At 49.8% G+C, this 27,085-nt stretch overlaps 2 protein-coding genes and 1 long non-coding RNA gene across 6 annotated transcripts in view; 1 reads left to right on the forward strand and 2 right to left on the reverse strand.

The window, feature by feature from the left end:
• The window catches only part of FBXL18 (F-box and leucine rich repeat protein 18), a 78,295-nt gene extending 75,883 nt beyond the window's left edge, over positions 1-2,412 (reverse strand). The window contains exons 1-2 of one of the 2 annotated variants that reach the window (XM_088148012.1): positions 2,285-2,412; positions 654-854 (exon numbers count right to left, since the gene is read on the reverse strand). In XM_088148012.1, the coding sequence (XP_088004138.1) occupies positions 654-854; positions 2,285-2,302 (219 nt within the window). In that variant the 5' untranslated portion in view covers positions 2,303-2,412. The remainder of the gene's footprint in view (positions 1-653; positions 855-2,284) is intronic. The other variant, XM_007436251.4, reaches the window with a different exon arrangement.
• Positions 2,413-4,757: 2,345 nt separating this feature from the next.
• ACTB (actin beta) lies at positions 4,758-10,126 on the reverse strand. Of its 3 annotated transcripts, XM_007436250.3 has the most exons (6): positions 9,977-10,126; positions 8,188-8,316; positions 7,028-7,267; positions 6,071-6,509; positions 5,770-5,951; positions 4,758-5,433 (listed from the first exon to the last, which is right to left on the reverse strand). In XM_007436250.3, exons 2-6 carry the CDS (start codon positions 8,308-8,310, stop codon positions 5,290-5,292), a joined length of 1,128 nt encoding a protein of 375 aa, XP_007436312.1. In that variant the 5' UTR covers positions 8,311-8,316; positions 9,977-10,126; the 3' UTR covers positions 4,758-5,289. The 3 variants fall into 3 exon arrangements, with proteins under 3 accessions (XP_007436312.1, XP_088004140.1, XP_088004141.1); XM_088148014.1 differs by lacking the exons at positions 8,188-8,316; positions 9,977-10,126 and adding an exon at positions 8,027-8,161; XM_088148015.1 differs by lacking the exons at positions 8,188-8,316; positions 9,977-10,126 and adding an exon at positions 6,837-6,880 and having other exon boundaries at positions 7,028-7,123.
• Positions 10,127-20,503: 10,377 nt separating this feature from the next.
• LOC112541611 (uncharacterized) lies at positions 20,504-25,760 on the forward strand. The gene is made up of 3 exons (XR_003085601.2): positions 20,504-21,031; positions 21,584-21,785; positions 22,730-25,760. It is a non-coding gene; the product is annotated as an uncharacterized LOC112541611 (long non-coding RNA).
• The last annotated feature ends 1,325 nt before the right edge of the window (positions 25,761-27,085 follow it).

A 27,085-nucleotide genomic window follows, 5' to 3' on the forward strand; every position in this document is an offset into this window, starting at 1 on the left:
GTAGGCCTGCTAGCTGGATTACAAGCAGACACAACTGTTTCCTTTTAGCCTGGAAAGGAAAACACACAGACCAGTTCCTCAAAACCAACTTTGGCCAACTAATGTTCTCTGGATGTGTTGGGATTACAACGTTTAAAGATCCTGGGTAGCTTCAGCATATCTGGAGGAGCAACAGCTTGGCAAAAGCCTGCTCTGAACACACTTTTTTCAAGCAGGGAAAAATGGTTTTAGACTGGGAGGCCATGTCATCCTGCAAAGGACAGGATGACGTCAAGATGTGCATTTGACATGGGATAGTGGTCTCCAGTTAACTGGATCAAAGAGTAGACTGACCACCAAACTGACCAGGCTTAGGTGACAGTATAAACAGACCAAAGGGTTGCATTCATGTGGAATCATGAGTTGAGGACAACTCCAAAGAAAATCAAACTACAGCATTTTCTTTCTTATATCCTTCTTACAGTAAGATGAGGGAAGGATAACTCCCCCATCCTAAGGCCATAATAAAGCTCAAAGTAAGAGATTTTTAGGGCGATGTCTTCAGTCTCCTCTTGGCACATAGTCCAGAGAGATCCACTAAGTAAAACCCGAGATTTCTGAACACCCAGTTCTTCCAGCTCCCTCCTAATTCTGGAACTTCTTCGACAGCTCACCTGATAATCTTTATGCAAGATCACAGTGTGAGTGAGGCTTTTGTCAAGACTAAGGACAGAAAGTTTCCGACAGACGCTTCGGACATTCAGGACAAGATCTGACACAGGAGTATATCGCAAGATGTGTAAGAGGATCTCATCTGAAAACTCCATTAAGTTCATGCTGAGGTTCTCCTCCTGGTTCTCCTCACTTGTTACTTCCTGCAAGAGAAAGACAGGGACTCAGAGAAGACACCAGAATTGAAAAGGTGGGAAAGGAATCAATCTGATTCCTCAAAGGACTCGATCAACTGAGAACTGTTGTGATATAACTTTTACGCGGTTATTTATCTTCTGAACTCAGCCCTAAAAAGACAGCTTGATGGATGATTTAATCATATACTTGCTCAAGGAGGAGAGGCAATTATCTTTTAGGGGCAATTGAAGCACCACAGAAACTGTTTCAAAATTCAGCATCGTAAGGCTGAAGGCTGCCTATGGCAGTATAGGCACCCCAGTATTCTGCCTGCATCATACCTAGGCTAAGGGCTTCCATAATAATTTATTAAACTTGTATGGTGGCCAACTCTCAATGACTCTGGGTGGCTAAACAATCAAAGAAATTACAATAAAAATAATTAAATATAAAAGATGGCAAGGGTGATGAAACGAGGGGTCTCACTCTCAAGGGGTCTCCTTCTGTCCTTAGAAGGGCAACACTCCCCTCCTTTCTGTTTCTGAGCACTGCCGGCTTCCAAGATGGCTACTCCTTGTATCCTCAGGAGCTTTCAGTGCAAAGGGATCCCCAAGATTATTATTATTATTTATTTTTTTGGTACTTTTGAATCAGTGTTAACTCCTGGTGATTGCCTGGACAAGTCCCTGCAGTTTTCTTGGCAAGATTTCGGAAGCAATTGGCCCTTGCCTTCTCCTTCTTAGGCCTGAGAGGAGGACTGGCCCAAGGTCACCCAGCTGGCTTCATGCCCAAGATGGGACTAGAAGTCACAGTCTCCCAGTTTCTAAACTGGCACCTTAACCAGGACACCAGACTGGTTCTCTGATATGAATACCCTTCCCTCTTTCTCTAATCATCATCATCATTTATTAAACTTGCACGCTGCCGGACTCTCCGGTTCGTCCTCCCTTGCATTTCCCCAACTTAAGAACTGTTAAGAAAGTTGGAAGAGGAGGGGAAGGCAAGACCAATACAAGATCTATTCACCGAGCAGGCTGTGGACGATGGGAGGGGTGGTCCCACAAAGGGTGTCTTGAAAGCCCTTGCCCTTAAAATGCGGGAAGGAAGATTCAAACAGCTGGCAGGCGATCACAGGAAGTGGGCCCAGGACATCTGGAAGGTGGCAAGACTGCCAGTCAGCGCCTGGCTGGCCTGCAGAAACCCACCCCCGAGACCCCGCCGCCCTCCAACGCGAGAGGGTCCAGTGCCAGAAATAGGACCACCCCGCGACTGAGGTCCTGCCAAGCTGCGTCCGCAGCTGCCCAGCAAAGCCCCGCGCGGCAGCTCCTGCCCTGACACGCGACCTCCCCGGTTCAGACGTGCCCCGCGAGTCAGAGGTTGCCATGGAGACGCCAAGGCGAGCCGGGAGGGCGAAACACTCCGTCCGAGGCGGAGGCCGCGGTTGCCTCAGGCTTACCTCTCCGGAGGAGGCCATGGTCCGCAGGCCGCCGGAAAAGATCCCTGCCCCGGCAGCCGGAGACGCTCTCCCTCGGCCGCTCGTCTCATACGGCTTCCACTCAGCCGGCAGCGAAGCGACGCAGTGCTTCCGGCGCGCTCCTGACCTCACTTCCGTCCCCTTTCCTGGTCACTTCGACGCCGCCATTTTGAGTGAGGCGCCGCGCGGCAGCGCCATCTTTGGCGTGGCCTCTTGGTGCCAAAGGCTTCTAATCGCGTTCTTCAAGCGGGTCGTGAAGGAAGGAAACTGCCCGGGTTTTGCCGACGGGGGAGGGCACCCGATCCGTGCATCTGGATTTTGAACCTTCTCTGCAGCGGCATACACGTGTCTGAAGGCAATCTGCAAACCCTGATCTCGGCTGGCGTTTCAAAGCCTATCGAATTGCCAGCCTGGTTCCCTCCACATCAGTGTTTTTCAAACTTGGCAATGTGAAGTTGGGTGGACTTCAATTCCCAGAATTCCTCTGCCAGCATGCATGGACTTCAACTCCCAGAATTCTGGTGGGGGAATTCTGGGAGTTGAAGCCCACCCATCTTCAAGTTGCCAAGTTTGAAAAACACTGATGCTGATGCATTGGGCGTCGTGTGTGGTGGGAATGCCACCACTGGGTCTTGCAAACCATGGGTTATGGTTTTATCATCTGCTGTGAAGTTATGACCCACCATAATGTCAATTTGATAGAATGATCAAATCATGATCAATGATCAAATGATAATGTCACATTGATAGAATGACCCCCTAAGGGCTGCAACTTGCACAAACTGTCTCCAGAACATGTTGTTTCCTGAGAATAATTGGTATACTGCTTAGAATGGCTAAGCAATTGAAGGTGTAATAAAGATAAGCACAGGAATTGCTGGTTTTGCTTTTGTGCACTTCTCCTCAGCTTTTAGAGCAGTGTTTCTCAACTTTGGCAACTTAAAAGATGTGTGGACTTCAACTCCCACAATTCCCTAGCCAGAATTCTGGGATGCATGCTGGTGGGGGAATTCTGGGGTTGAAGTCCACACAGCTGCAAGTTGCCAGGGTTGAAGAACCGTTTTAGATGGACCAGTCATCTCGACCATGAAGAGCCTGAGGCTCTTCTGATTTCGGGTTTGTTCATCTACCCAGCCAGGAAAGCAGCAAAAGCAAGCCCTTGCTTAGCTCTCCCACCCTTGCCTTCTCCAACCCAGAGCCCTCCACCTCTCAGGATGCAACTGTCATCATTCCCAAATCACCTTGTCCAATGCAGGAAGAGCTGCAGCCTCCTCCAGCGAGGGATACTCAGCAGACAATGAAGACAGCTACAGAAACACCCATCACTTTAGGAAGCAGCTGTGCTGACAAAGGGGTTGTTCTTATCGAAATTCTCAAATCTCCCCTCCTATAACTTAACCCTAACAAAACTGGCTTAGCTCAATAACAGCCACCAGCTTTTGGGCCGGACACATGGATTAGCAGGCAGTTTCCTATCTCCAGGAGTGCAGGTGACATCAAGTCATTGAATAACAAGATGTTGAACATCCCATAGAAAGCTTTGAATCGATGCATGAAGCTAAGCCAGATTAAATTCGAAGTTCTTTGATCAGTGGAGTTTCTGATCATCCCCAACTTCAGCAGCCCCTTATATATCTCTCCCCTCAAAATACTGAACCTTTCTCTTCCCCCCCCCCCACCCAAAATGTCTCTTGCTCCAAATGTCCCTGAAATGATTGAGAGTTTCCCCTACAACTGGCTATGCAATCAGATCCCACAGCCCACGGGACAGGGAACAAACTTAGAAGGGTATTTTTTTTTCCTAAACCAGACTTTGAACCATATTCAATTCTGCAGCCACCTTAAAAAAAGAAAGCAATAGCCAAGGTGGCTACTTTAAGCTGTTCGCTGCTGGGACTAGAAGCCAGGTGTTGGCTCCATTTCAGATGTGAAGAACCTATCAAGTTTGCTATCTAGGGAAAACACGACCCATCTATTTGGGAACAGAAATACACCCTACAAAGGGAGGTTGGGAGAACTTTATGTAAAGCAGCAGATTCTCAGAGGAACTGTGGAGAGCAACTGCGTGCTCTTTCTAACTTGGAGTTAACTCTAACCAAGTCAGAGCCTTCCCACTTTGGAGTTCAGTTGTTCTTCCCATTTCCACCTCCCCCCCCCCATGTTGAATGAAACCTGTTGCATTGTTAGAAACCAAGCAATCCACAGCTATGGTCGTGCATCTTTATTTGAAACTGGGTTTTTTTTTTTTTGAGTCAGTGTACAGTTTTGCCTGTCCCTCCCTCTGCCCTGGTACCCCTTAAAACATACTGGCATCAAAAGTGTCTAAGGGTGCTTCCCTCTGGGGATGGGGGATTCGGAAGGGGGGAAGAGACTGTAAGCCTTCACATGTAGATTGGGAAGAAGAGAAACACACACAGCCCATTTTTTTTTGTTTTACTTGACCCAAAATTTCTTAAAAAAAAAAAACCAGATGACGATCGAGTGTGGCTTTTTTTTTTAAAGTTTTGTTTTAAGGCGCGAGATACAGAAAAAGACGCTTGAATCACTTCATGATTCACATACAAGCAACACTTTCTAGAAAACCAGAAATCTGTTTCTGCTCTTCTGGAAGGGTTGGGCTGGTGCCTTCACAGAGGCTGGGTTTAGCTTCCTCTCAAATGCATTATACAATATTTGGAATGACTATTGTTTTCAAAAAAGAAACAACACACACATACAATCGAAGTCCTCCGATGCACTGCAGAACTGGGGGGCTGGGGGCTGGAGGGGGGTGTTCGCTCCAAAACTTTTTTTTTTTTGCTTTTTTAATAAAGGCTGCTACCGTTCAAACTTTTTCACCGTTCCAGTTTTTATATCCTGAGTCAAGCGCCAAATAAACAAAGCCATGCCAATCTCAACTTTCGCTTATGCGCAGTTATGGGGAATTTTTTTTTTGTCAAAAAAAAAAAGAGGAAAAAAAATGCTATGGTGGTTAAGTCAGTCCTGCTTTAGAAGCATTTGCGGTGGACAATGGAAGGTCCAGATTCATCGTATTCCTGCTTGCTGATCCACATCTGCTGGAAGGTAGACAAGGACGCCAGAATGGAGCCCCCGATCCAGACAGAGTATTTACGCTCAGGTGGGGCAATGATCTGTAGGGAGGAAGAAAGGGAGAGCAATTAGAACTAAAGCAAAACCAAGCTACTGGTCCTCAAGATCAGCAAGGGGCAAATCGGTTTGGACCAAGGGCTGTGTGTTCACATTCAAAGGAAGTGTGGGTCTAGACAAGTGCTCCCCAATTCTTGCACCAAACCTCCAGTCTATCAAGCACGTGGCCCATCCAGAGGGGACACTGCAAGACTTCCCACAAAGAGAGCTGGCAGAGCACCCTAGTGGTTGCCAACCCAGCTTGTTTCTTGGGGCATTGGCTGCAGAATCACGCTCAGCCAGACGACGTCAGGGTGTCCGGGCTAAAACAACAGCCTTACCTTGATTTTCATTGTGCTGGGTGCCAGCGCTGTGATTTCCTTCTGCATCCTGTCAGCGATGCCAGGGTACATGGTGGTTCCACCAGAGAGGACGGTGTTGGCATACAGATCTTTGCGGATATCAACATCGCACTTCATGATGGAGTTGAAGGTGGTTTCATGGATGCCACAGGATTCCATCCCTGCCCCAAAAGAAGATCCCCACCGTTAAGACAACTGCGCCCCAGAGACCCTTTCCTTCCAGAAGCCGTTCCACAAAGGTTCAAATTCTACTTGAAGATAGTGGTCCTTCATGACTTACCCAAGAAAGATGGCTGGAAGAGAGCTTCTGGGCACCTAAACCGTTCATTGCCGATGGTGATCACCTGTCCATCAGGCAGTTCGTAGCTTTTCTCCAGGGAGGAACTGGAAGCTGCAGTGGCCATCTCCTGCTCAAAGTCCAGGGCAACGTAGCACAGCTTCTCCTTGATGTCACGCACAATTTCTCTCTCGGCTGTGGTGGTGAAACTGTAGCCTCTCTCGGTCAAGATCTTCATGAGGTAGTCGGTCAAGTCACGGCCAGCCAGGTCCAGACGGAGGATGGCATGGGGCAAGGCGTAACCTTCATAGATGGGCACAGTGTGGGTGACACCATCACCAGAGTCCATCACAATGCCAGTGGTACGGCCAGAGGCATACAGGGACAGCACAGCCTGGATGGCAACGTACATGGCTGGGGTGTTGAAGGTCTCAAACATGATCTAGATTGGAGGAAGGAGACAACAGTTAAGAACTTGGCCAACAGAGTCACGGTCAACAACATGCGCAGACACCACCACTGGAGAAGTCAACACATGCTAGACAGATACAAACCTTCATCCCCCAGGTGTTAAGGCACACCACCCTCATTTGCATTTTCCATTTTGCAATTTCACCAGGTGAGGAAACATGACAGAAACCACTCAGAACAAGCCAAAGTTAGTTGGGGAGACAGAGAGGAAGCAGTGATGCCCACAAGCTGAGAAGACCAAGAAAAGAGAGAAAGCCAATTTGGGGGGGGGGCAGGGGGAGAAAGAGCAGATAAAAACCTTTCCAGATCCAGCAAGAGAGATTCAGATCAGAAAGGAAAATCCTGCGGAGATGGGGGATAAAAAAAGGGAAAGAAAAGATGAATGAAGAGAATGAAATGATGGCAAGTACCCTTCTTGTAGACAGCAGGAAAATGTGGAGGGGAAATCATGGATTTGCAAGGGACCACACGGCCCACCCAAATACACACCTGGGTCATCTTCTCTCTGTTGGCCTTGGGATTCAGGGGGGCTTCCGTCAAGAGCACCGGATGTTCTTCAGGGGCAACTCTGAGCTCATTGTAGAAGGTGTGGTGCCAAATCTTCTCCATGTCATCCCAGTTGGTGACAATGCCATGTTCAATGGGATACTTCAGGGTCAGGATACCTCTCTTGCTCTGCGCCTCATCCCCAACATAGCTGTCCTTCTGACCCATCCCCACCATCACACCCTGGGGAAAGAAGACAAGACATGGAACCACACGGCCATTGACAAGGGCCCTGGTAGAAACCCAGCTTGCTGGGTGGAGCCCAGTTATCAAAACTGGATCTTCAACAGCCTGGGTTAAAATCCAACATCTGGATTGAGAGCACAAACGATCAAGGCTTAGAGCAGTGTTTCTCAACCTTGGCCACTTGAAGACAGGTGGACTTCAACTCCCAGCATTCCCCAGCCAGCTGAGGAATGCTGGGAGTTGAAGTCCACCCGTCTTCACGCGGCCAAGGTTGAGAAACACTGGCTTAGAGGTCTGGCACAGAAAAGCCAGTCTCTTTACAAAAGGCTTGTGTTATCGCACTTCCCCATAAAGTAGCTCATTCAGGGCTTGGCTCTGAAACTACCATGTGAAGCCCGCCTCTATAATTTGCCAACCGTGGTTTACAGGGCGGCCAAGTGCTGCACCACCCGGGCCCACTGCGGCTTATTCAATAAACCATGCAGAAAACAGCCCTCGATAGGTGAACCTGCTTGGGTTATCTCCTTACATCTGGCCCAATTTTTCCAAGCAGGTCACGAAAAGATCAAGAGGGGATATGGGGGGGGAGGGCAAGAGGGCTGTGAAGTTGCTATTCCAGCTGGTGCCCAAGCTGTGCCAGACTGAGGCTAGCAAAGAGACCTTGAGGTCTAGCAGCTTGTCTGTCTGTTTCTATCCCCCCCCCCCCCCCCGCAGCTTGGAAGGAGCTGCAAACTAAGGGAGGATGAAGGGGCGTACCTGATGTCTGGGGCGACTGATGGGAGGGGGCTCTAGGAGCATCGTCTCCAGCAAAGCCGGAGGCTAGCCAGGAGACCTTGAGGTCTAGCAGCTTGTCAAGTCTGCTTCTGGATCCCCAGCTTAGAAAGAGCCACCAGCGAAGGGAGGGCCAAGGGGCGTACCTGATGTCTGGGGCGGCCGACGATAGAGGGGAAGACGGCCCTGGGAGCATCATCTCCAGCGAAGCCGGCTTTGCACATGCCGGAGCCGTTGTCGACCACGAGCGCAGCAATGTCATCATCCATGGCGATCTGAGGGGGGGCGAAGGACCATTGAGGGCCGAGCGGGGCAGCCCCACCCACTTCCTCCCCGCGCCCACTAGGCGGCGCCGGGCGCTCTTCGGAAGCGCCGCCGCCTGCCGGGTCCCACGTTATTACCATAAAAGGCAATAGTGGAGCGCGAGAGGCAGCGGCCGCCAGCGCCGCTCGGGGAGCTTGGCCACGCCCCGCCCTCCCCTCCCCGCCAGGAGGGGCCGTGGCCACGCCCAAGACCAGCTCCGAGCCCCAGCCCTCCGTCCAGACCCAGACCCGGACCGAGACCGAGACCGAGACCCTCGGCCTGCCCGGCCAGCCGCACCGCCGGGGCACCCCTAAGCACCTGCACCCCGCCCGGGCTGCTCGGCGGGTTAGCCTGGCGAGGCACGCCCACGCCCCAGTGCCCGAGGCGGCTTCCCCCACTGAAATACCTGTCCTCCTCCTCCCGCCCAAAGCAGGGCAGCGAGGCAGGGAAGGCGGGCGGGCAATCGGGGTTGGCTGGGCGCTCAGGGTCCCCGGGCTCCGGAGCCAGGGTGCCAGCCCCGGAGGACGCCGAAGAGCGCGTAATCCCGGGCGAAGGCGCAGCCGCCGCAGGCTCACCCGGCCGGAGCGTGCCCCGTCGCCTCGGACTGCCAACCCCGGGAGCCTTTCTTGCTTAACAAGGGGAAAAGGAGCCGGCCCCTCGCCCGAGGGCCCCGCAGCCCACACGACCCTCCTCCGTTAATGAGGACCAGCCGCTCGCGCGTTGACACCTTCCGGCTCGCAACCGCGTCCCACGGAGCGCGAGGTTGAGGGAAGAGGGCGCCGCAGAGGGGAATCCTGCGGCGTTCCCTGCGGGGAGCGCAGAAACACGCGTTTCCACCGCCAGCCCCAGCCCCACGAAACAAAGAGACCCTCCTCAGGACCCGGTCATGATTGATCGGTCCCCCCTCCCACTTTCCCCCTCCCCACCCACGTGCTCTTCCGTACAATAGAAAAACCGGCTTTGGCCCCCGGAAACCGCTCGCCCCCCGCCCGCCCGCGACTCAAGGGGCTGCGGCCCCCAATGCACCCCCTTCCAGGAAAGCGCCCCCCGTTTCCTCTCCCTCCCTGAGCAGCAGGAGAGCTGCCGAGCCCGCGCCAAGCCGGCAGAGACCCGCGCCCCTGAATTCGAATTCCGTGCGCGGCCGGGTCCCAGCCGGATCCTCTCCCTCCGGAGCATGCCTCCCCTTCCAGCAGGCCGCGATCGCGAGGCCGCTCCCAAGACCCGAGGGTCCCGCTCAAGGCCGGCGCGCCCCAGACCGGCCACAGCGGGCGAGCGGCGCCCCCTCTTCGGGGGCCCCTGCGACGGCAGCACCAGCCGGGGCCCCCCATGGCATGCACGCCTTGCAGGCGCCGGGCCCCGCCCCAACACGGCAGGGGCGCGCCCCAAGCCCCCTCCGCGCTGGCCATCGAGGCGCCCCGCCAAATTCTTGGGCTGTCTCCGGGAAGCCCCCGGACCGCTGAGCATCTCCACAAAGGGGCACGGAGGGAGGGCTAAACCCCCCCTTGCAAAGGCGCCGCCAAGCCCCAAACAGAGCGCGGCCCCGAAAAAATGACCCTCCCCCGAACAACAACCGCATCCATCGCCAAGCAGGGCGCCCCTCCTGCCGCTGCCGCGGCCACCGCCATGGCTTACCTTTTGGGAGGTGGCGGCTTAGAAACGCTCGGAGGTGCCTTTTTGAAACCCTTCGGGCGGGGGGAGGGAGCAAGCGAGGCGGCTGAGCGATCCACCGGCGGACAAAGAGGACCGAGAGGCGCTTAACGACTGCGCGCTTCGCCGCCGCGCGCCGGGTTTTATACGGGCTGGGCGCCGTGGCTCTCGCCATAAAAGGCAACTTTCGGAATGGCCCGTCCGGATTGGCTGCGCCTCTCGCTCACTCACTCGCCACCGTCTCGATGCAGTTCTTTTCCCCCGATTCCTTCCTCCTTCTCGCCTTTGAAAGAGGAAAAAAAGAAAAAGAAAAACCCGAGGGGGAGGGGGAAGGACCCATCTTGCAGAGGGGCTGCTGTTGGTTCTGGGGGCTGCGGCTGCCCTTATTTTGTTCCCCTCTGGCAAGAACGCGGGCCTAACTTCGAGATGCTTTGGCGAGTCTCTTTCTCTCTCTCGCCGGGTCCAGAAAGGGAGGGTGGAAAAAGCTCTCTCTCTCTTCTTTTCCATTAAGGACTCCTCCAGGCCAGCCGATCTCTCATTGTTGGATCACCTGGGAACCGCGCAGAGCGGTTTGCAACGGCTCAAGAAAAGCCCAGTCCCCCCCGCCCCCCATTGCGAGGAGCAGAACTGTCGGCTTTTGAGAAGAAAACGGGGGGAGAGGGGGAGATCCAGGCTGTGGTCCTGGCTTGAGTTACTAGAGATTTACTTCCGAGGAAGCATGTGAAAGTCAGGCTGTGAAACTCTTTGGTGCATAAGCAGCAGAAAAAAGTGGTATTGCTCATCTTAGCCAAGTTTGAAGTTCTCATCCCTGGGGGGGAGTGCATGGGGCTGTCCCCCTTTAATCAATGGGATGTGCATGCCCCCTTCCAGAAAAGCTGGCACCTAGAACCCTGACCCAACTAGCCCTAGCAGTCTTGCCCAAGTGGGTGCCCGCTAGATGTGATGGAGTACCCTATCATCAACTGCTACATTATCTGGGGGAAGTGTTGAGGGCAGTTGTCTTAATGAAGACAAGGTTCCTTTCTGATTAAGATAATGATGTGACTCATGCTGGGCTGAAATTCAGCACTCAGTGGCTTGGAAGTTTTCTCCTCTGCAAAAGAAGCTTCTGGTTTTCTACTTGATGCTCGGGGTGCTTGAGAATTCCTTTCTAATTTCTCTAAGCAGCCATTTTTGGCTGACTTCTTTACTGGAAGTGGTAGAAAGTAGGCTGTGGCTGGCCTTGTTTTCTGTTCCTCATCTGAAGCCTTCCTGTCCACACTTCCCCATCTGGAAAAGTTCCGGGGAGGGTTCCTACCTCCAGAGCCTGGCGGGGGGATTATGCGATAACAGAGAATCCATGTATGCCCAGGAGAACTGGCCTACGTGGCAGTATAATTTCTGACTTAATTCTGCTCAGATTAAAAGGAGCAAAGTGCTATAAATAAGGGGAATTTGACTTCTGGTTATATGGTGAGTTGGTCACTGCAGAGGCAAACTTCCAAAATTAAGTGCTTGGGAGACAATTTGTGCAAAACTAAAAGTCCCAATAGTTACATCCCATTCAAATCACCTCTCCTGAAAAAGGCCAAATTGTGATAGGACCCACCTAAAGATGTCAAATGGAGCCCAATGAAAATTCCACAAATTTGTGGCCCCAGATACGTCTGTTTGGAAGTCTGGCTGATCCCCATGGAAACAGAGGTGCTACTGGACCTTTCTATCCGGCCCAAGCAGGGATCTTCTGAGGTTCTCAAGATATTCTTCTGTTCTACAACAAGGATGCCTTACCGAACTCATGCCACACTTAAAAGGAACTAATTCTCAACACTGTTTTCGGTGCATTGCAACAAAAAAAATCCGTTACATCAACTGTTGCCTACAAATGGTGCAGAGTTAATACACGCGTGCATAAAACACTGAAATTAATCCTGCCGTGTTCAACAGGCCTTACTTCCTAGTGGAGTCTTCCGTTAGGGCAATGACTTCCAGATAGATTAGTCTGCAAACTCCCATAGTTGGGAATCAGTTCCCACCCAGTATTGTGGCAATTATGGGAGTTGGAGTGATTCCTTTGAAGAGCCGCAGGTTGGGGAAGCTGATATACGATATCATTTATACCACCCAAGTCTTCAGTCCCTACTAGAACCCTGTAAGGGTTCTGCATTGTTGCTCACTACGATGCTGTAATACGAGATCCGAAACTATGCTTAAGATCACCTAATACACTGAGGAAATTCCCACCTACCCCCTCACAACTGAAGTGAGCATCAACTGTGCTCTGCCTTTTCTAAATGAAGCAAGAGCTGATTCTGCAGAGAAGTGAACTTGGGGAAAATTCAGCTGAGTTCCCCAGGTCCCAATTTACCAGCTGGGAGGAACTGGAAAGACGTGGCTGCACAACCAGTGCAGGTCCAAGTTCTCCCACCTTCTTTCTTCTCAAAGGACTCCTGAGAATGTTCTCCTTTGCTTGACCCTCAACGGTAACAGAATTGACACAGGTACAAATGGGCAGAGTTGGGACTTCTGTGCCGTTTCTCAACTCACTTGGGGGAAGGCGAGTGGAACTTCAAGCCGGTGACAATCGCATCAAGTCATAAAACAGGAAATCTCCCCATGTATTCAGATACCACCACCAGGTGACTAGGAGGTTCTGGACAAGTTCCACTTTACCAACTTCAGCATTCCTCCTCCACCATGTACTTTATAATAAAAGTGAACAGCCAGTCCATTTTTGGCCTCCCCAGAGACTTTGGGACAACCCCCAGATCTCTTTTGGTTGCAAGGTGAAGTCCCTTTCAATCAAACTCAACTCATAACCACATGGAACATTTCCATGAAGTTTTCTTGAAAACAATACGGGAAGGGTTTGCCAATGTCCTTTTTTTTTTTCCCGAAAATGTTTCTTTTCCTTTTTGAGTTCTCAATTTAACCTACAGCTCATCCAAGGACTAACCAGTTCCAACCCTGCTTAGCTTTGCCAAGTTCAACCCATGTCAACTAAATGCAGCAGCTTAATTTCAGAGTGCAGGCAGGACACCACCTGAGATGGACTATTTTTGGCCCCACCCACACCGGAGGCGTTTTTGAGGGGGGGCAGGCCACCGAGGCTCCATCTGGCCATTCGTTTTGCATGTCTGCCATTAGGGGGGGTTAGACTAGTCTTCCCCCACCTGGTCACATTCGGATTGCAGCTCCAGTCTTCTTAAATTGGATTGACCTGTTGGTTAATGATGCCCAGGGAGGTTGTCCTGGGCATTGGCTACTCCAGGCTGGTGGAGGCTGCCAAGGCCAAACAGGCCCAGAGAAACAGATGGAAAGTACAAGCATGGGCTGGGAAGAACCCTAAGCAGTCCAAAAGTGAAATCAAAAGTCCAAGTCATTAGAGGAACTTGAAAGTCAAAGCACTGAGGGAAAAGAAGGAGTCCTTCTGAGCACATCATGCAGAGCATGGATCAGATCCACTTTGTGAAAATTGCAGACTCTGCTGTTGTCAGAGGGCTACTAGCTCGGTCCCTTAGCATGCTCCGAGACCAAGAAAGGGGCCCCACCCTAAAAATATTACCAGGCCCTAGCACCATCTCTTCCAGCCCAACCAGAGGAAGGCTAAAAGGATTCTCCATCTGTCCAGCTAGGGGATAAACTGAAGATGCTAAGTTGTGTAGCCATGGTGAGGCAATCCAAACACAATATAATCCATTGGCAAGGGGTCCATAAGAAGGTGTGATTGTCTGGAAACCTCCCATTTTTGAAATTCCCATTAAACTGTCCCACCTGGACAGTTTAATGAGGTGAATTGAGGTGTTTTGCCCCAGACAGCATTTTTATGACATCTTGGTATGCAGGGGGGGCAAGAACTGCGTCCCCCAGGTAGCTGTCTGTTCTCCACCCTGTCTTGCTCAGGGCTAAATCATCTACAAGAGGAGAGGCTGTGCCCTGCCATGGCTGATACGGCTGAGCTCACCCACGTAGGCGTGAGGTTCAACAACCTCAACTTTATCACCTTCCCTCTCTCTCCCTCTCTCTCTCTCCACAAAAGGAAAAGATCATCCAGGGCTGTCCAGACATCCCCCCCCCCCGCCGCCAAAAAAAGCACAAATGGTTGAAAGATTTCATCTCCAGGGGATTGTTACTGCTATCAACGTCATCATCATCTTCAATCAATCTGTCATGTGCTGGCACATCACTGACAAGTCTTCTGCTGACTTTCTTAAGGCAGGATTATCTATCCTTGTTGTTCGGCATCTTCTGTTCCATTCTTCTTCCTCGAGTTCCCTCCCCAGGGAACTCTGTTTCAAGGAGAAGCAATCCAGCTTTTTCAGCAGTGCCATCTTCTCGTTTCAGGAAAATATCTCCTCAGCCATGGATATTTTTGGATGAAAGGTCTGCCTCTGTGAGGATCAAGAGTTCTGTTCTGATTTCTCAACCTTTTCCCAGGCTCAGTGGCTGTTCTAACTGGGTTAGACCTTCCCTCTCTTCATTAAGTGGTTCCAACCAATCAGGGATCCTAGAGTGAACACCATGATGTCATGTCAACAGGTAGCCCATCAGGCTGAGCCACACATCATTATTATGGGGGGCAAATTAAGAGCCTCCTTGTCTGTGTTGATCAAGTTGTCCCATTGTTGTCTGCCCAGCATAAGAACATGTGAACTTTGTATATAATGGCCTTATCAACAGAACACATTGCTTCACGCTCCACATACTTCAAGCAAATGCTGAGCCAGCTATAGAGAAGAAGCGACTAAGACTTCGGTTCCAACTTTAAGGACTTGCTCCACACAATGTCCCCAGGGCTGGGCAGAATCTCCAGCTCACATTTTGCAGAACCTGAGCTCCTTGCAAGCCGGGCCTCCTCTGTTGCCTGCCTAAAGGAGGTGCAAGGCTTATCGTTGCTCTGCAGATGTCACTGTTTGAAAGTCACAATACAGAATGTTGTTCATTGGTTGTCTCAGCACTGCTGCCATCAAGATAGGCCCAGCTTCACCTCCTGTTGCTTCCTCAAAAGAGTCCGGACTAGTGAATACTTTCCCCCAAATACTCAGTGGAAATGTTGTGGGCTGGGCTACAATTCTCACTTGCGGGGAAGAACTAGGCCTAGATGTTGCAAAAAAGCCAATACGTTGCTTGCTGTGGACAATACCCAAGAAAGAACCGTCCAAACAGAAGAGGATTCCTATCAAAGAGAGAGCAAATTCATGCTTGGGTATTCAATTGGGTTGAGAGCCAGTTTGGTGTAGCAGTTACGGTATCAAGCTAGAAAGCAGGAGACTATGAGTTCTAGTCCCACCTTAAGGGTGAAGCCAACTGGGTGACTTTGGGTCAGTCCCTCTCTCTCAACCCTGGGAAGAAGAAGACAAGGGTCCTCCACTTCAAAAAATAGTGCCAAGAAAACAGGCAGTCACCAGGAATGAAGGCTGGCTCAGAGGGACAAAAAACAAAATAATACAATAAAATTCAACTTGGTCCGTTCTGATTGAGCAATTGCCCAGCTCCACTGATAGAACTTCACAAGGATTACAGCCAGGGCTACGTCCTGTTCATACCCCTCCCGTTTTTCCCACTCTTTGCATCTTTCCTTTCTTCTCACAGAAAGCATACTAAGGAGGACATTAATTAATGTTTTTCGATGGATAGCTTTGGGAGATGTCCATCTGGAAACACCCTTGCTGTCTTCTGCATTCTTGCTCTGGGACCTTCAAGGGTGCAGTCCTGGGGCTCCAAGATCCCTCACCTCCCCCCACAGCCCCATTTTTCCCTGAACTCAGAAATCCCTGACCCAGGTTATCTCCCCACTGAAGCATAGGGTCCAAGGCTGAAAACCATGGGAATCTTAAGACCAGGCCAGGATGTGTATTTACAGTCCAATTATATTTCCTCTGTCTGTCTGTTTTGTCATATAAGGCAAAGCTTAAATACCTGTTTAAGGTATTTGATCTACATCCAACATATAGCTAGAAAGAAAAACAAATTGTTTGGGTTGTATCTGGAACACTTTTGAAGATCCTGTAATGATTCAAATTAAATTAATTAAGCCCCCCATTGACCTCTGGCTGCATTATGAATGCTTATTTTATGCCCCATCATAATTTCCACCATCTCAGAAGAAAAATGAAACCTACCAGTTATTAACTGGCAACCTCTTGACTCAATTTGTAGCATCCTACGGTTCACGTGTTGCAGGTTTGCCCCCTGCAAAATTAGCAAGCAACCTTTCCTGTTCGAATAAAGAAGAATTGTAACTAAGCACCTGTCTCAGCTTAGCAACAGTGAAGGAAGTTTGACCGGGTCCTAGATCTGATGCCGCGAATACCAGAATCTCAGAAGGTTTGCTGATCTATCCACGCTACATGGGCTTAAGGTGCTTTGGGAACACAAGTTCTTAAGAAGATGTTGAGCATTCCCTTCTGCCTTTAAAAACAATTGCAGCCCCTTAAGTTGGTAGTCCTCGTGGTCAATCCCGAACTGGTCAAAGACGAAACACCAACTGCTTTTTTTTTAGCAAGAAAATCCACACTCCATCGTTCAACATTTTCTGGGATTCTAAAGGCCCTTTTTGGAGCCCTCTTCAACTTTTCATGAGGTGAAGTGGTTAAAAAAAAAAATGGGTGGAAGAAGAGGGCATTTAAAAGAATCCAACAATAGGCCAGATATTATGGCTATAGATTTTGACTCATTCTAAAACAGTGTTTCTCAACCTTAGCAACCTTAAGATGGGTGGACTTCAACTCCCAGAATTCCCCAGCCAGCATGGCTGGCTGGGGAATTCTGGGAGTTGAAGTCCACCCATCTTAAAGTTGCTAAGGTTGAGGAACACCGGTCTAAAAGATGAGGACTGTAGACCTCTGAAAGGTGGAGCAGAAAACATTCAAAGATTTTGCTTTATTTCTAAATCTATGCTGCATGTTCCTAAGAAGCGTGAAGGTACAGATGTAACATTTCATGAACTCAGAATGCATCTATGCCCAACTCCACTGTTTCTTTCTCCCTCCTTGGCTCAGCATCCTGTTTCTGTCTTCTGCAGCTCAAATCCTCCCTTCCTTTTCTTTTTGGCACTAACTATGGATATTTTGTTTTTGTGGTCATTTTTCGTATCCTCCCAGTTTATCCTAAAGATAGATTAAACATAGTAAGCCAAAAGCTATCAGCTAGGTCAGAAGTGAGCAACCTTTTTCGGGGGGAGAAGGGGAAGGAGGAAGGAGGAAGGAGGAAGGAGGAAGGAGAAGGAGAAGGAGAAGGAGAAGGAGAAGGAGAAGGAGAAGGAGAAGGAGAAGGAGAAGGAGAAGGAGAAGGAGAAGGAGAAGGAGATAACTTGAGCCACAGGGAAAACATCCAGTATCTGGAGAAAAAGGACAACCCTTACCCCCTTTTTGTCCTTTTGAGAGCCTAGGAATTTAAACATGTAAAGTAGGGATATTCAATCGTTCCCATGTATCAAACTAACTTCACTGAATTTATTTAAACGATCCTGAAGTGCGTCCTCAGTTTTGTTGCTGCATCTTCCTTTTGAAGGACAACGTCTACCATGCCATCAAAAGGCTAAATGTCCTGGAAAAGTCATGCCCTTTTGAACTTCTGCTAAATAACTGGGAATCATCATCTGGAAGACACTAGATGAAAGACAGCTAATGCAAAAGTCCCCATTAAAGAAAGTCACGGGCAAGATACAACTCTGCTTATTTGTATACCTATGGTTGCAAATGTTGTAACTAATTCAAAGAGAAGTCTTGGGCACGCTCTGTCTGGTCCCCAACTCTAGCTGGTCTTGCACCACTTCAGACACGTTCTCTCTTCTTATGGTTCTCCATTGTTCAACATGGCTGGGACCAGGTCCACTTTCCAGCTGAGGACTTTTTGAAGACCATCCTACCAAAGCCTGTCCAACAGCCTTCTGCAAAGTAGAGCCCAGGAAGTCCCCAAAATGTCAGCCAAAAGGCTCAGCGTAGGAACCAAAGGTAGCACAACCCATTCCTTTCTCTCGGAGATCAGCCCCGTCCGCTTCTTTTGCACATTCAGAGGCTGAGATAAGATTTCAGCTTCCTGATCATACTTCCTTTCTCCTCACTTCCTCACATGACCCCACTGTCTTGCAAAAGAGGCTCGCAAGTCCTTCTCCAGGGCAGATCTCCGAGGTCAGCAACCAGGGAAGGAAGCTGACGCCCATGGTGGAAAGAAGACGATCCTCAAATCCCATTGGCCCAGGAAGAGCAGAGAAGCTATCTGAAAACTTACTTTTAGAGCATTTGAGGGGGGAAAGAATGGATGCTTGTGTGTTTCGGTGGTGGAAAAAGCAGGTATGGCGTATCTAAACAAAGGGGGGAATGACATCCCATTCCGGAGCACCTGACATCCATTCCCCCATCCGTGCGTTGTCCTTTAATGGTACTGCTGCAGCAAAGGGGAACTCTGCAGCCAATGCAGAAAGGGGATCGAAAAGACTCCAGATGCACATTTCACATGCACATTCCCGACAAACCCCAAAGAGATTCCCTTTATTGCAGCTGCTCCATGACTTTACTTCTTTGTGTCCTGCTCCCTGCGAGAGAAGATGAGAATCAGCTCCTATTGGCCAATCTCAGTGACAGTCTTCTCCTGCCGCGTCATTTCTCCGATGAAACAGGAAGCGGTCTGTGCTCAGAACAAGGAGTTGGCCGTTTCTGAGCAGGTATTGCACTGTAGAGACATATTTGGAAATAGTGTCAAACGAGAAGGACTTTAGTACTTCATTACTTAATAGAAGTAATTTGTATTTGGAGGTCAAAGTGAAGCCAAATTAAACTGTGGCTTAATGAGAAAAGGAAGCTGGTTATGGCAAGATCTGGAGACTTTCATTGGAATATTCATGCGCTGCATGGAGGAGGTTGTGCATAAGCCCTCCCCACAAGGCACCAGCTAGTTTTTTTCCCATCTCCTATTCTCACTTGGGCCCTGCAGGTAAGCCAACAACACATTGAATGCAATGCAGAAAGCAATTAAGAGCCAAACATCCAAGAGAAAGGAAGTTCTTTCTTAATGATACTTTGCTTTGCAAAATACTGTGCTTTGCAAAGTTGGCAGCTGACTGTCCTCAACAACACTCCAGGGCACAATAAAGCAGGTCCTCATCTTGTCCCCTGAACAGTTACAACACTGGCCCAGCACAAGCCTGCTTCTGGATGGAATCTCACTCTGTTTTTCATGCCCGTGAATCATAATAGTTCATCATCTGAAGGCACTTGAGAAGTCATCGTATCACCATCTTCCCTCTACAATGGGCAGGAGAGGGGGAGAGAAAGAGCACTAATAAAAGCCCCCAGCTGTCCCTGGATGCTGGATGCAAGGTTGCAGCAGGATAGACGGGATGCCAGGAGGGTGGAGTTGAATTGGCCTTCTTGAGTCAAAGAAACCCACATTTCACCATCTGCCAAACTGTGCAATTTTGTACATGTCTCCTGAAAAGGAAGTTTTACCCAGCTGAAAGGGAAGTCCTGCCATGGGAGTGGACAGAGAGGTCTGCTCCCACCCAGGCTTCCTCCACATTTGGGGGGAATGTGGCCCCTGGCAGAAGATGTATTTGGGGAACCCAAACTAGAAGAGGGAAAAAATATCAGCTGCCCCCCTAGATCGCCCTGACGATGGTTCCAGTCTAAGATAGGAGCAAACATGGATGGTTCCTTTGGGATCTTCCCTGGATGTGGTCCTCCACCTCCCATCAATAGATGAATGCACTTGGTTGGGATGTGGTAGAGGCCATGGTTGGGCTTAGTCTTTGGAACTCTGTGCTCTCTGATGGTCTCCTGACATCGCCCTTCCACAGCGGATCTGGGCTGCCAAGTTGTTTATTGTCCCACTGGCCTACAGCATCAGCTGAGCACTTCTGTCTGCTACTTCTTTTCATTCTCGTTCACTGTTGTTCTCACCCCCTCATTGCAACTAAGCATTACTTTGAATGAAAATTTGCATCATAACCAGAGCCACTGCCACAAATAACTTACTTTCCCTGCTCCTGCACACGAGAAGGTGTTCCTCAGAACTGGAACAATTCTGTCCAGCTTGTCCACCAGGCCTGTCCCAGTGGGCTTGTTCAAGACACCAAAACTCTCATTTCCAAGGACACACTCATTTTTGGTGGCACCCCTTGTCACCCCAACAGACTCAGATTGATTCAGCTCCCCAACTATCTGGCCTCTCCCTGGTCACCCAGCCCATCTGATTCTCTCCTCTCCATAAATGGTTGCAATTTGGAACTCCCCCCCCCCCTTGAAAGCAAGTGGGAAGTTGCTGAGAATCTTAGGAATGTCGAATACAACATGTGCAATGCATTTCCAGCTGGTCTGCTGGGGGTGGAATGGGGAGCAGGCGCTTTCTCCCCCCTCAAAACCTTCGCAAGCCAAGAGGCCCAAAGAAATAGATGGTAAAGTCAGCCAAAGGGAATTTGGCTGTGCCAAAATATTATCCCTTATTTTTTTTTCCCCCCTTCCTGATTTCTTTGGGACTTTCCATCTGAGTTTGGGCGTTCCTTCTGGTTCATCTCTCCCTGCTGACACCTCTCTCCAATTGGATAAGTTAACCCTCTTTCTTTCTTGACTCCCCCGTTGGTTCCTTCTCTCACCCTTCCTATCTCTGGCACATTTTGCTTCTCTCCCACATCCTCTGAAGCTTCAGCCTGGTCAGCGTCAAGGGCTGTAGGACGCGGCGAGGGATGTCCTTGCCTCCTTTCTGGGTTGAGTCTATTACAATAGTTTAAAGTTCTGGGTTGGGTATTTCCCACCCCTCGGGGGTCTGAGATAAGGAAGAGGGGAGGTTCATCCAGATATCAGGAATTCTCCACCTTGAGGACACCTACAACGGATTGGGATGGAACCGATTCCCAGCATAGTTTATATTCGTTTCTTCCTGGCCCCTCTTCTCCCATAGAAGGACTATGTTCAGGGCTGTGCTCTTTTATGGAAAGAAGATTGAGCTATTTGACTCTAGAGCAATTATCTTGTCCTCAGCTGAGATGCTCGACCAGCACGACAAACCTAGGAAGTTCCTTTTACATCCAATGACGTGGGTTCGAAGTGGTTCCTGCCCTTTCAGGTATGATATTATTAAGCTCTGCAAAAGAAGAAGAACAGATTTCTTCTTCCTTGTCTTCCCTGGCCCTTTGGGCTTAGAGGGTTACACTAAGGATGGGTGGCCTTTCTCTAGCAGGGAGAGCAAAGATTCTGAGTATCCTCTGAGTATGTCCACAGGATCTTCCCAATTCCCCAGATGGAGCCAGAAAGAGCAAGGCTTTTGAACAGGACCACTGGCAGAACCTCTATATCAGTGTTTCTCAACCGTGACCACTTAAAGACCTGTGGACTTCAACTCCCAGAATTCCCCAGCCAGCATGCTGGCTGGGGAATTCTGGGAGTTGAAGTCCACACGTCTTATAGCTGCCAAGGTTGAGAAACACTGCTCTATATTTTGGCAATGGTTGCAGCTTTTGAAACCAAACTCTTGTCTTCCCTTTGACTGTATTTCAAGAATTACTTGGTGGGGGGGGGGGGAGCACACACGGGATGGTTAATAGTCTCTTATCAATCTTCACTGATGTTCAGTGACTCAATGCATCAGTTTACATCATTCCCCATTGTTTTATACCAGGCTGATAGAAGAAGACAATGGGCGAATCCCAATTTCACTCGAAGGAGCAAGGAGACATCACTCTCAATTCCTTATTTGGTTGGTTATTAACCCTGCGTTAATAAAAGGATCCACAAACGTGTTCGGTGCTTTTCCACAGAGCGCACCCATTCAGAAAGATCATATGCAGCTGGTTTTGTTGGTGGCTGGTTTTTCCCCACAGGTAATTTGTGGAAATACAAAATATAGATGAAGGGCAGGAATGGGGGGGGGGGAAGTTTGGGGAGGGTTACCTTAGAAGGGATAGCAGCCTGCAATATTCCCCTTTAAAATGCAGGGTTTTCCTAAAATTCTGCTGAAGATCAGCAATAAGGACTGCCTTTGCTGGATGGGGTTGGTTTGTCAGGTGGACGCTGGCAGCTGGTTTGGTTTGACCCTCCCTCGATAAGAGGGGGGTTACGATCCTGACCTAGGACAGCCAAAAGCGAGATTAACAGCCTCATGAGTAACGCAGCCTGTGGAGAACTGGCACACGTACGCCCAAGATAGAGGAGACAATGTGGAGATCAGCGAGTAAGATCCAGATATAGCTTCTGAGTTCTGCAAGCCAACACTAATATCGAACACCTCAAACTGCACCTTTCCTGTAATCTATGCATTTAGCTGGTGGTGGCTGAACTGCAGTTCTTTCGGCAGCCTGCCGTCATGAGAGCTAGAAACTTAAAAAAAAAATCAGAATGAAGGAAGATTGAGATGCCACAAACCCTAGATTTTGCCCTGTGGCGTAACGTGCGCCATGTTTTAGGCACGTACAACTGTAACTTGGAAAATATTTATACTGATATACCTTGTGAGATGAGCGGCCATACAGATATGCTAAATAAATAAATAAATATGGGAACATCGCAGCCGTTGAAATTTCTTAGCATTTACGCGTATGTTCACAAGCATCCAGGAGAAGCTAAAATGACACGTGTGTCGTGATGCAAACGATGGGAATGATGTGAGTTGTGTGAGTTGTGTTGTGATGTCATGACCCAAATAATGCAATTTCATCATTCCCGTCGTTTGTGGGGTGATGTCCCGAGGCATGAGGTGCCACGCTCCCTCCTGCCAACATCCAAGCAGGTGTTCTCTTATTTTATCATATTTTTACCTTCTTTTCAGATCAATACTGTCTCCCAAATTGCCGAGACGAGAGACACGAAGAATGAAGGAAGGGTGGGAAAAGAAAGAAGAGGAAAAACAACTCTGTAGTACCAGGAGAAAGAAGTGTGTCTGCGCAAGCAAGTCGGATTCTCCTTGTCGGACAGGTTCTCATATAGGGTGTTCCCCCATCTCGGATCTATGGAACTAACCTCCTTTCTTGGATTCACCTGACATTCTGTCTGACCCATCAACTAACCACCCGGGTTGGGTTCACACCATCTGGGAAAGTAAATGGGATCAGCTTACATACAGCCCGTGTATCCTGTGAAACCAACATAACGGTAAACGCATCATCGTGCGAAAGAATATTTGAAACTACGGTTCGTTTTTCCAGTTAATGCTCATTTAATTTAATTCAATGTATTACATTTGTTATAGCCACCCACTCTGTTAGATTCTGGGTGGCTTACAAGATTCAGGAACAATAAAAACGATAACACAATTAAACACGCATAAACACAGTGTGGACTAATGCAAGGAATGGCCGCTGCCCTGGATAGATTTATGTAAGCGTTTGTTAGCTTTCTATCCAGCAGCTCAAAGCAGCGCGCCGATCCAGGCCTTTTTCGCCAACCCTGCAAGGTTGCTTGGGCCACGAGGGAACAACTGCCCGAGCTCACCCAGGAGCATCCTGGCCTTCTGGGTCCGGAGGCCAAGCCTGACCAGAGAAAAGCCCCCAACCAGGGCTAAGGAGCCACGTGGTCTGGTTGCAAGAGAGCAACGCCCGTTTCCCTGCCAGCATCTTTGCGAATGGGCGATGCCGATGCCTGCAAAATGTGCTTCGCAGAGCCTCTCCGCAGCCATGCACGTGCCCCGCAGCAGGTTCCTGCCTCTCGGCCCATGGAAAGCCAACTGGGGCGAGGGCTCCACCCAGCTTCCAAGGGCAGGAAGGTGCCTCTTGCAGCTCAGGTCCAGGCTGGATCTCTTGCGATCCTCTCTTCCAGCCCGTCTCCATAAAAGGAAAAAGGGAAGGCAGGTAGCTTGTTGAACTTAGTCACAACAAGTCAGCCAGGGTTCCCGATTCCTCCCTTCCGCCAGCAGCGTTTCCTCCCCTTCGGAGTTCCCCTTCGGAGAGCAGGAAGGAGAGAAGCGTGTGGCAAAATGCCTCACCTTCTCTTTTGCTTCTCAACTCTCCCTCTCGCTACCCGGAGAGTCAACAAGGTTCTCGGGGAATACCCAAGATGCAATCATCATGGAGGCCTCCGGCTACATTGGAAAGAGGCCACCTCGGTTTCCTTTGAAGGATTTTTGGAGCAAAGGGGATGTATTTGCCACGTCAGAAAACAGTGCACCCAAAAATGCAATACAATAAAATGAACCCACCCTTCCACCCTTTGCTTTAGGGAGAGCCATGCCCACACGGCCATCAGAGAAATGGGCAAACTTGACCAGCCATTATTTGCTTCGCGGCAAGATGGACTCATTGTAGGGCCACGCTCCGTTCACATGACCGGACCTAGGACTTTGCTCCTTCAATTTAGCAGGGTTGGCTTATGGCATCTGTAAAAATCATGCATGCATATTGAATTAATATGATTAATATTAATCATTACATATTTTGGACGTAATTAGCCTGTTCTACTCTGCCTCGGTCAGGCCTCACTTGGAGTATTGTGTTCATTCAGAGCACTGTACACCAGTTTAAAAAGGACGTTGATAAACTGGAGCCGGTCCAGAGAGAGGCTACTGAGATGGCGAAAGGGCTGGAAACCACGTCCTATGAGGAATGGTGAAAAAACGAGGGATGGTTAGCTTTCAGAAGAGAAGGTTGAGAAGGGACGCGATAGCGATCTTCAAATCCCTGAAGGGCTATCATGTGGGAGACGCTTTGGACTTATTCTCAGTTGCTCCAGAGACTAGGACAAGAATGAATGGGATGAATCTTCAAGGATGTAGATACAGAGACTAGGAAGAACGTCTTGACCGTAAGAGCTGTCAATCAGTGGAATCGGTTTCCACACGGAGTGGTTCCTTCCCTTCCCTGGAGGTTTTCAAACAGAGGCTGGATCGTCATCTGTTGGGGATGGTGCAATGGATCCTGCAGTGTGCAGGAAGTTGGACTTGATGACCTCTTAGGTCCTCCCAACTCTGTGATTCTAAAATGGCTGCCCCACTCCTCAGGGCCATTGAATCTGGAGCCTAAAGCGACCTAGCTGCACCCTATTTGGAAATACCAAACGCAGCCCAAGATGGTGACTTCATGTTGAGTTGGTCCGAATCCAGCCAATCTGAGTTATTCATTATCTTGTGGTTAAGCAAACTAAGGCTTAGCACAGCGCGTGAACGTAACCAGGCCACCTATATACAGAGTTTAATTGGGACCGTTTTCAAACAACAACTGCGGGTCCACTGAGATTTCCGTAGGGTGCCTTGCAGAACCCCGAACTCGTAAGAACCCACAGCCACAGATGAGGCAAGGCCGTGGTCTGAATCAGGATGTGGGAGGTGATTTAATCGGCAGCGCCAGCTCAGCTTTCCTGTCCTTGAGAACGCCTGCCTCTCGGCATTCCTCCCGTTGCCAATTCTCAACTGCAGAAAGAGAATCTCATTCGGGGGGAGAAAACTGCTGAACGAGATGCCCGGACAGAAGGAGAGGGAAAAGACCCAACAGGCTGTGGGGTTCTTCCCTAGCCCCGTGGCTTCTGCTTGCCTCTTGCTCCTGACTCGTTGACCCAGACGACGCCACGAGGAGGAGCAAACCGCTCAGCCTTCTCCTAAAAACCCAGGAAGCCAGCTAGGAGGCTTTGCAGAGGCAGCAGGGCAGGGATCGGGGAGCACATCTCAGCTCTGGGACTGCACTGCACCAAAGCCTGGGGCAGGGGTGTTCTGGGACTCTTTGACAACCCAAAAACCAGCCAGGTGACTCTGCCATTTTGCTGCTGTCCTGGAATGCTGCTTTGCAGAGGGAGCCTCGCGGACCGTCCCATTTTACAGCCTCTGCACAAACCTGCAGCTCCAGAAGACGCATTTGTATCGTCGTCTCGCTGGCTGGGTTGGCACCAACGTGTACAAAAGAGAAACACTGGGAGGATCTTGCAAGGCAGCCTTGAGGCCCAGCGCTACAGATGCAGCTGGTAGAACCTGCTTACGATAACACCAGATGGGGATGGCCAACCCCAGCGTACTGAAGGGCCTGTTTTCCCTAGGTAGGGCTTGTTCTGCAGGACTGTTTAGCAGTGAACCGTCAGATGAATCCAGGAGGGCTGTAATTCAGCCAAGAGCGGAGGGAGGCAGCCCTCCGTTCTCCCCATTTTGGGGGTGAGATGGCGACATCCTCCACGGAAGCCAGCGGGAGATGGAACTGTAGCCACCTCCAGCTGGTTCATCTGCCTAGCAAACATCTTTTGGGGATGGTTATTGAAGGTCTCGAAGGTGGGAAATTGGCAAAGAGAGCTGTGGGTTTCCAGAGGGGGGGTTCCAACAAATGCTCTTTGAGTGAGCCTGGATAGGCTGCTTTAAAAGAAGCCATGTGCCCCATCAGCACAGGGTGGGTGGGGCTATCAATTTAGTTTTTAAAAATATTACACACCTAAAAATATCTTCTCTTCCTGGGGTCTTGGATGCCAGTATTCTCCTGTTCCAGAAAAGCAAACAGAGCTCTCTTCTGTTGCCTGAACCCCTTAAACTGAACCAAGCAGCCTGTGCCAATGCAGACACAGGAGCAGCCTTGAGAAGGTCGGTGTAAAAGGGTGTCTGCACTCGCTTGGATCCAGTTCTTCAGCCCTCGTGGAAGAGGTGGCATGTCACTCAGCAACAGTCAAGTGCTGAGCCAATCTCAACACTTCATGACACCTTGTGGCCAGGATGAATCAGAGGAGAAGACAAAGAAAAGTGACTGTCAAAGCCGGGAATCAAGGAAAGATGCTGAAAACAACGAGGTCCGGTTCGGTGGCAACCTCAGGAAAGAGGAAGAGACCTGTCAGGTCAAAAACACCTCCCATGGACAAATAAAGAAAGATGAGACTCTCCTGGTAGATTATGATGGTGTGTGGCATTTGCCCAACTCAGCTAACGGCATGGTGATGACCCAACCGGGGAATTAAGAAGCTGAGATGACGTTTCCAGTCTTGGTGTCCCTGTGGTTTATTTGAAGGTCAACTACCCGAGCCGGGAAAATCATCTCCCTATTTCTGGTGCCATTCAACGAAGCCCTGGTAGAAGAAGGCTTCTCCTTGGCTGTAGGTAGAGCTGCCCACTCCTAGAGTTTCAGACTGGAGCCTTGACCTAGTGGGCAGGAAGGCTTCATGACTTCTGCACTGGCTCTATCTACCCACGACAGCAACCGGTTCTTCCCCGACTGGAAAGATGATAAAA

This window comes from Python bivittatus, unplaced genomic scaffold (genome assembly GCF_059951505.1).
Source record: "Python bivittatus isolate LINGU-HERP-01145 unplaced genomic scaffold, Pbiv_v1 ctg000560_np1212, whole genome shotgun sequence".
NCBI classification, from domain to species: domain Eukaryota; kingdom Metazoa; phylum Chordata; class Lepidosauria; order Squamata; family Pythonidae; genus Python; species Python bivittatus.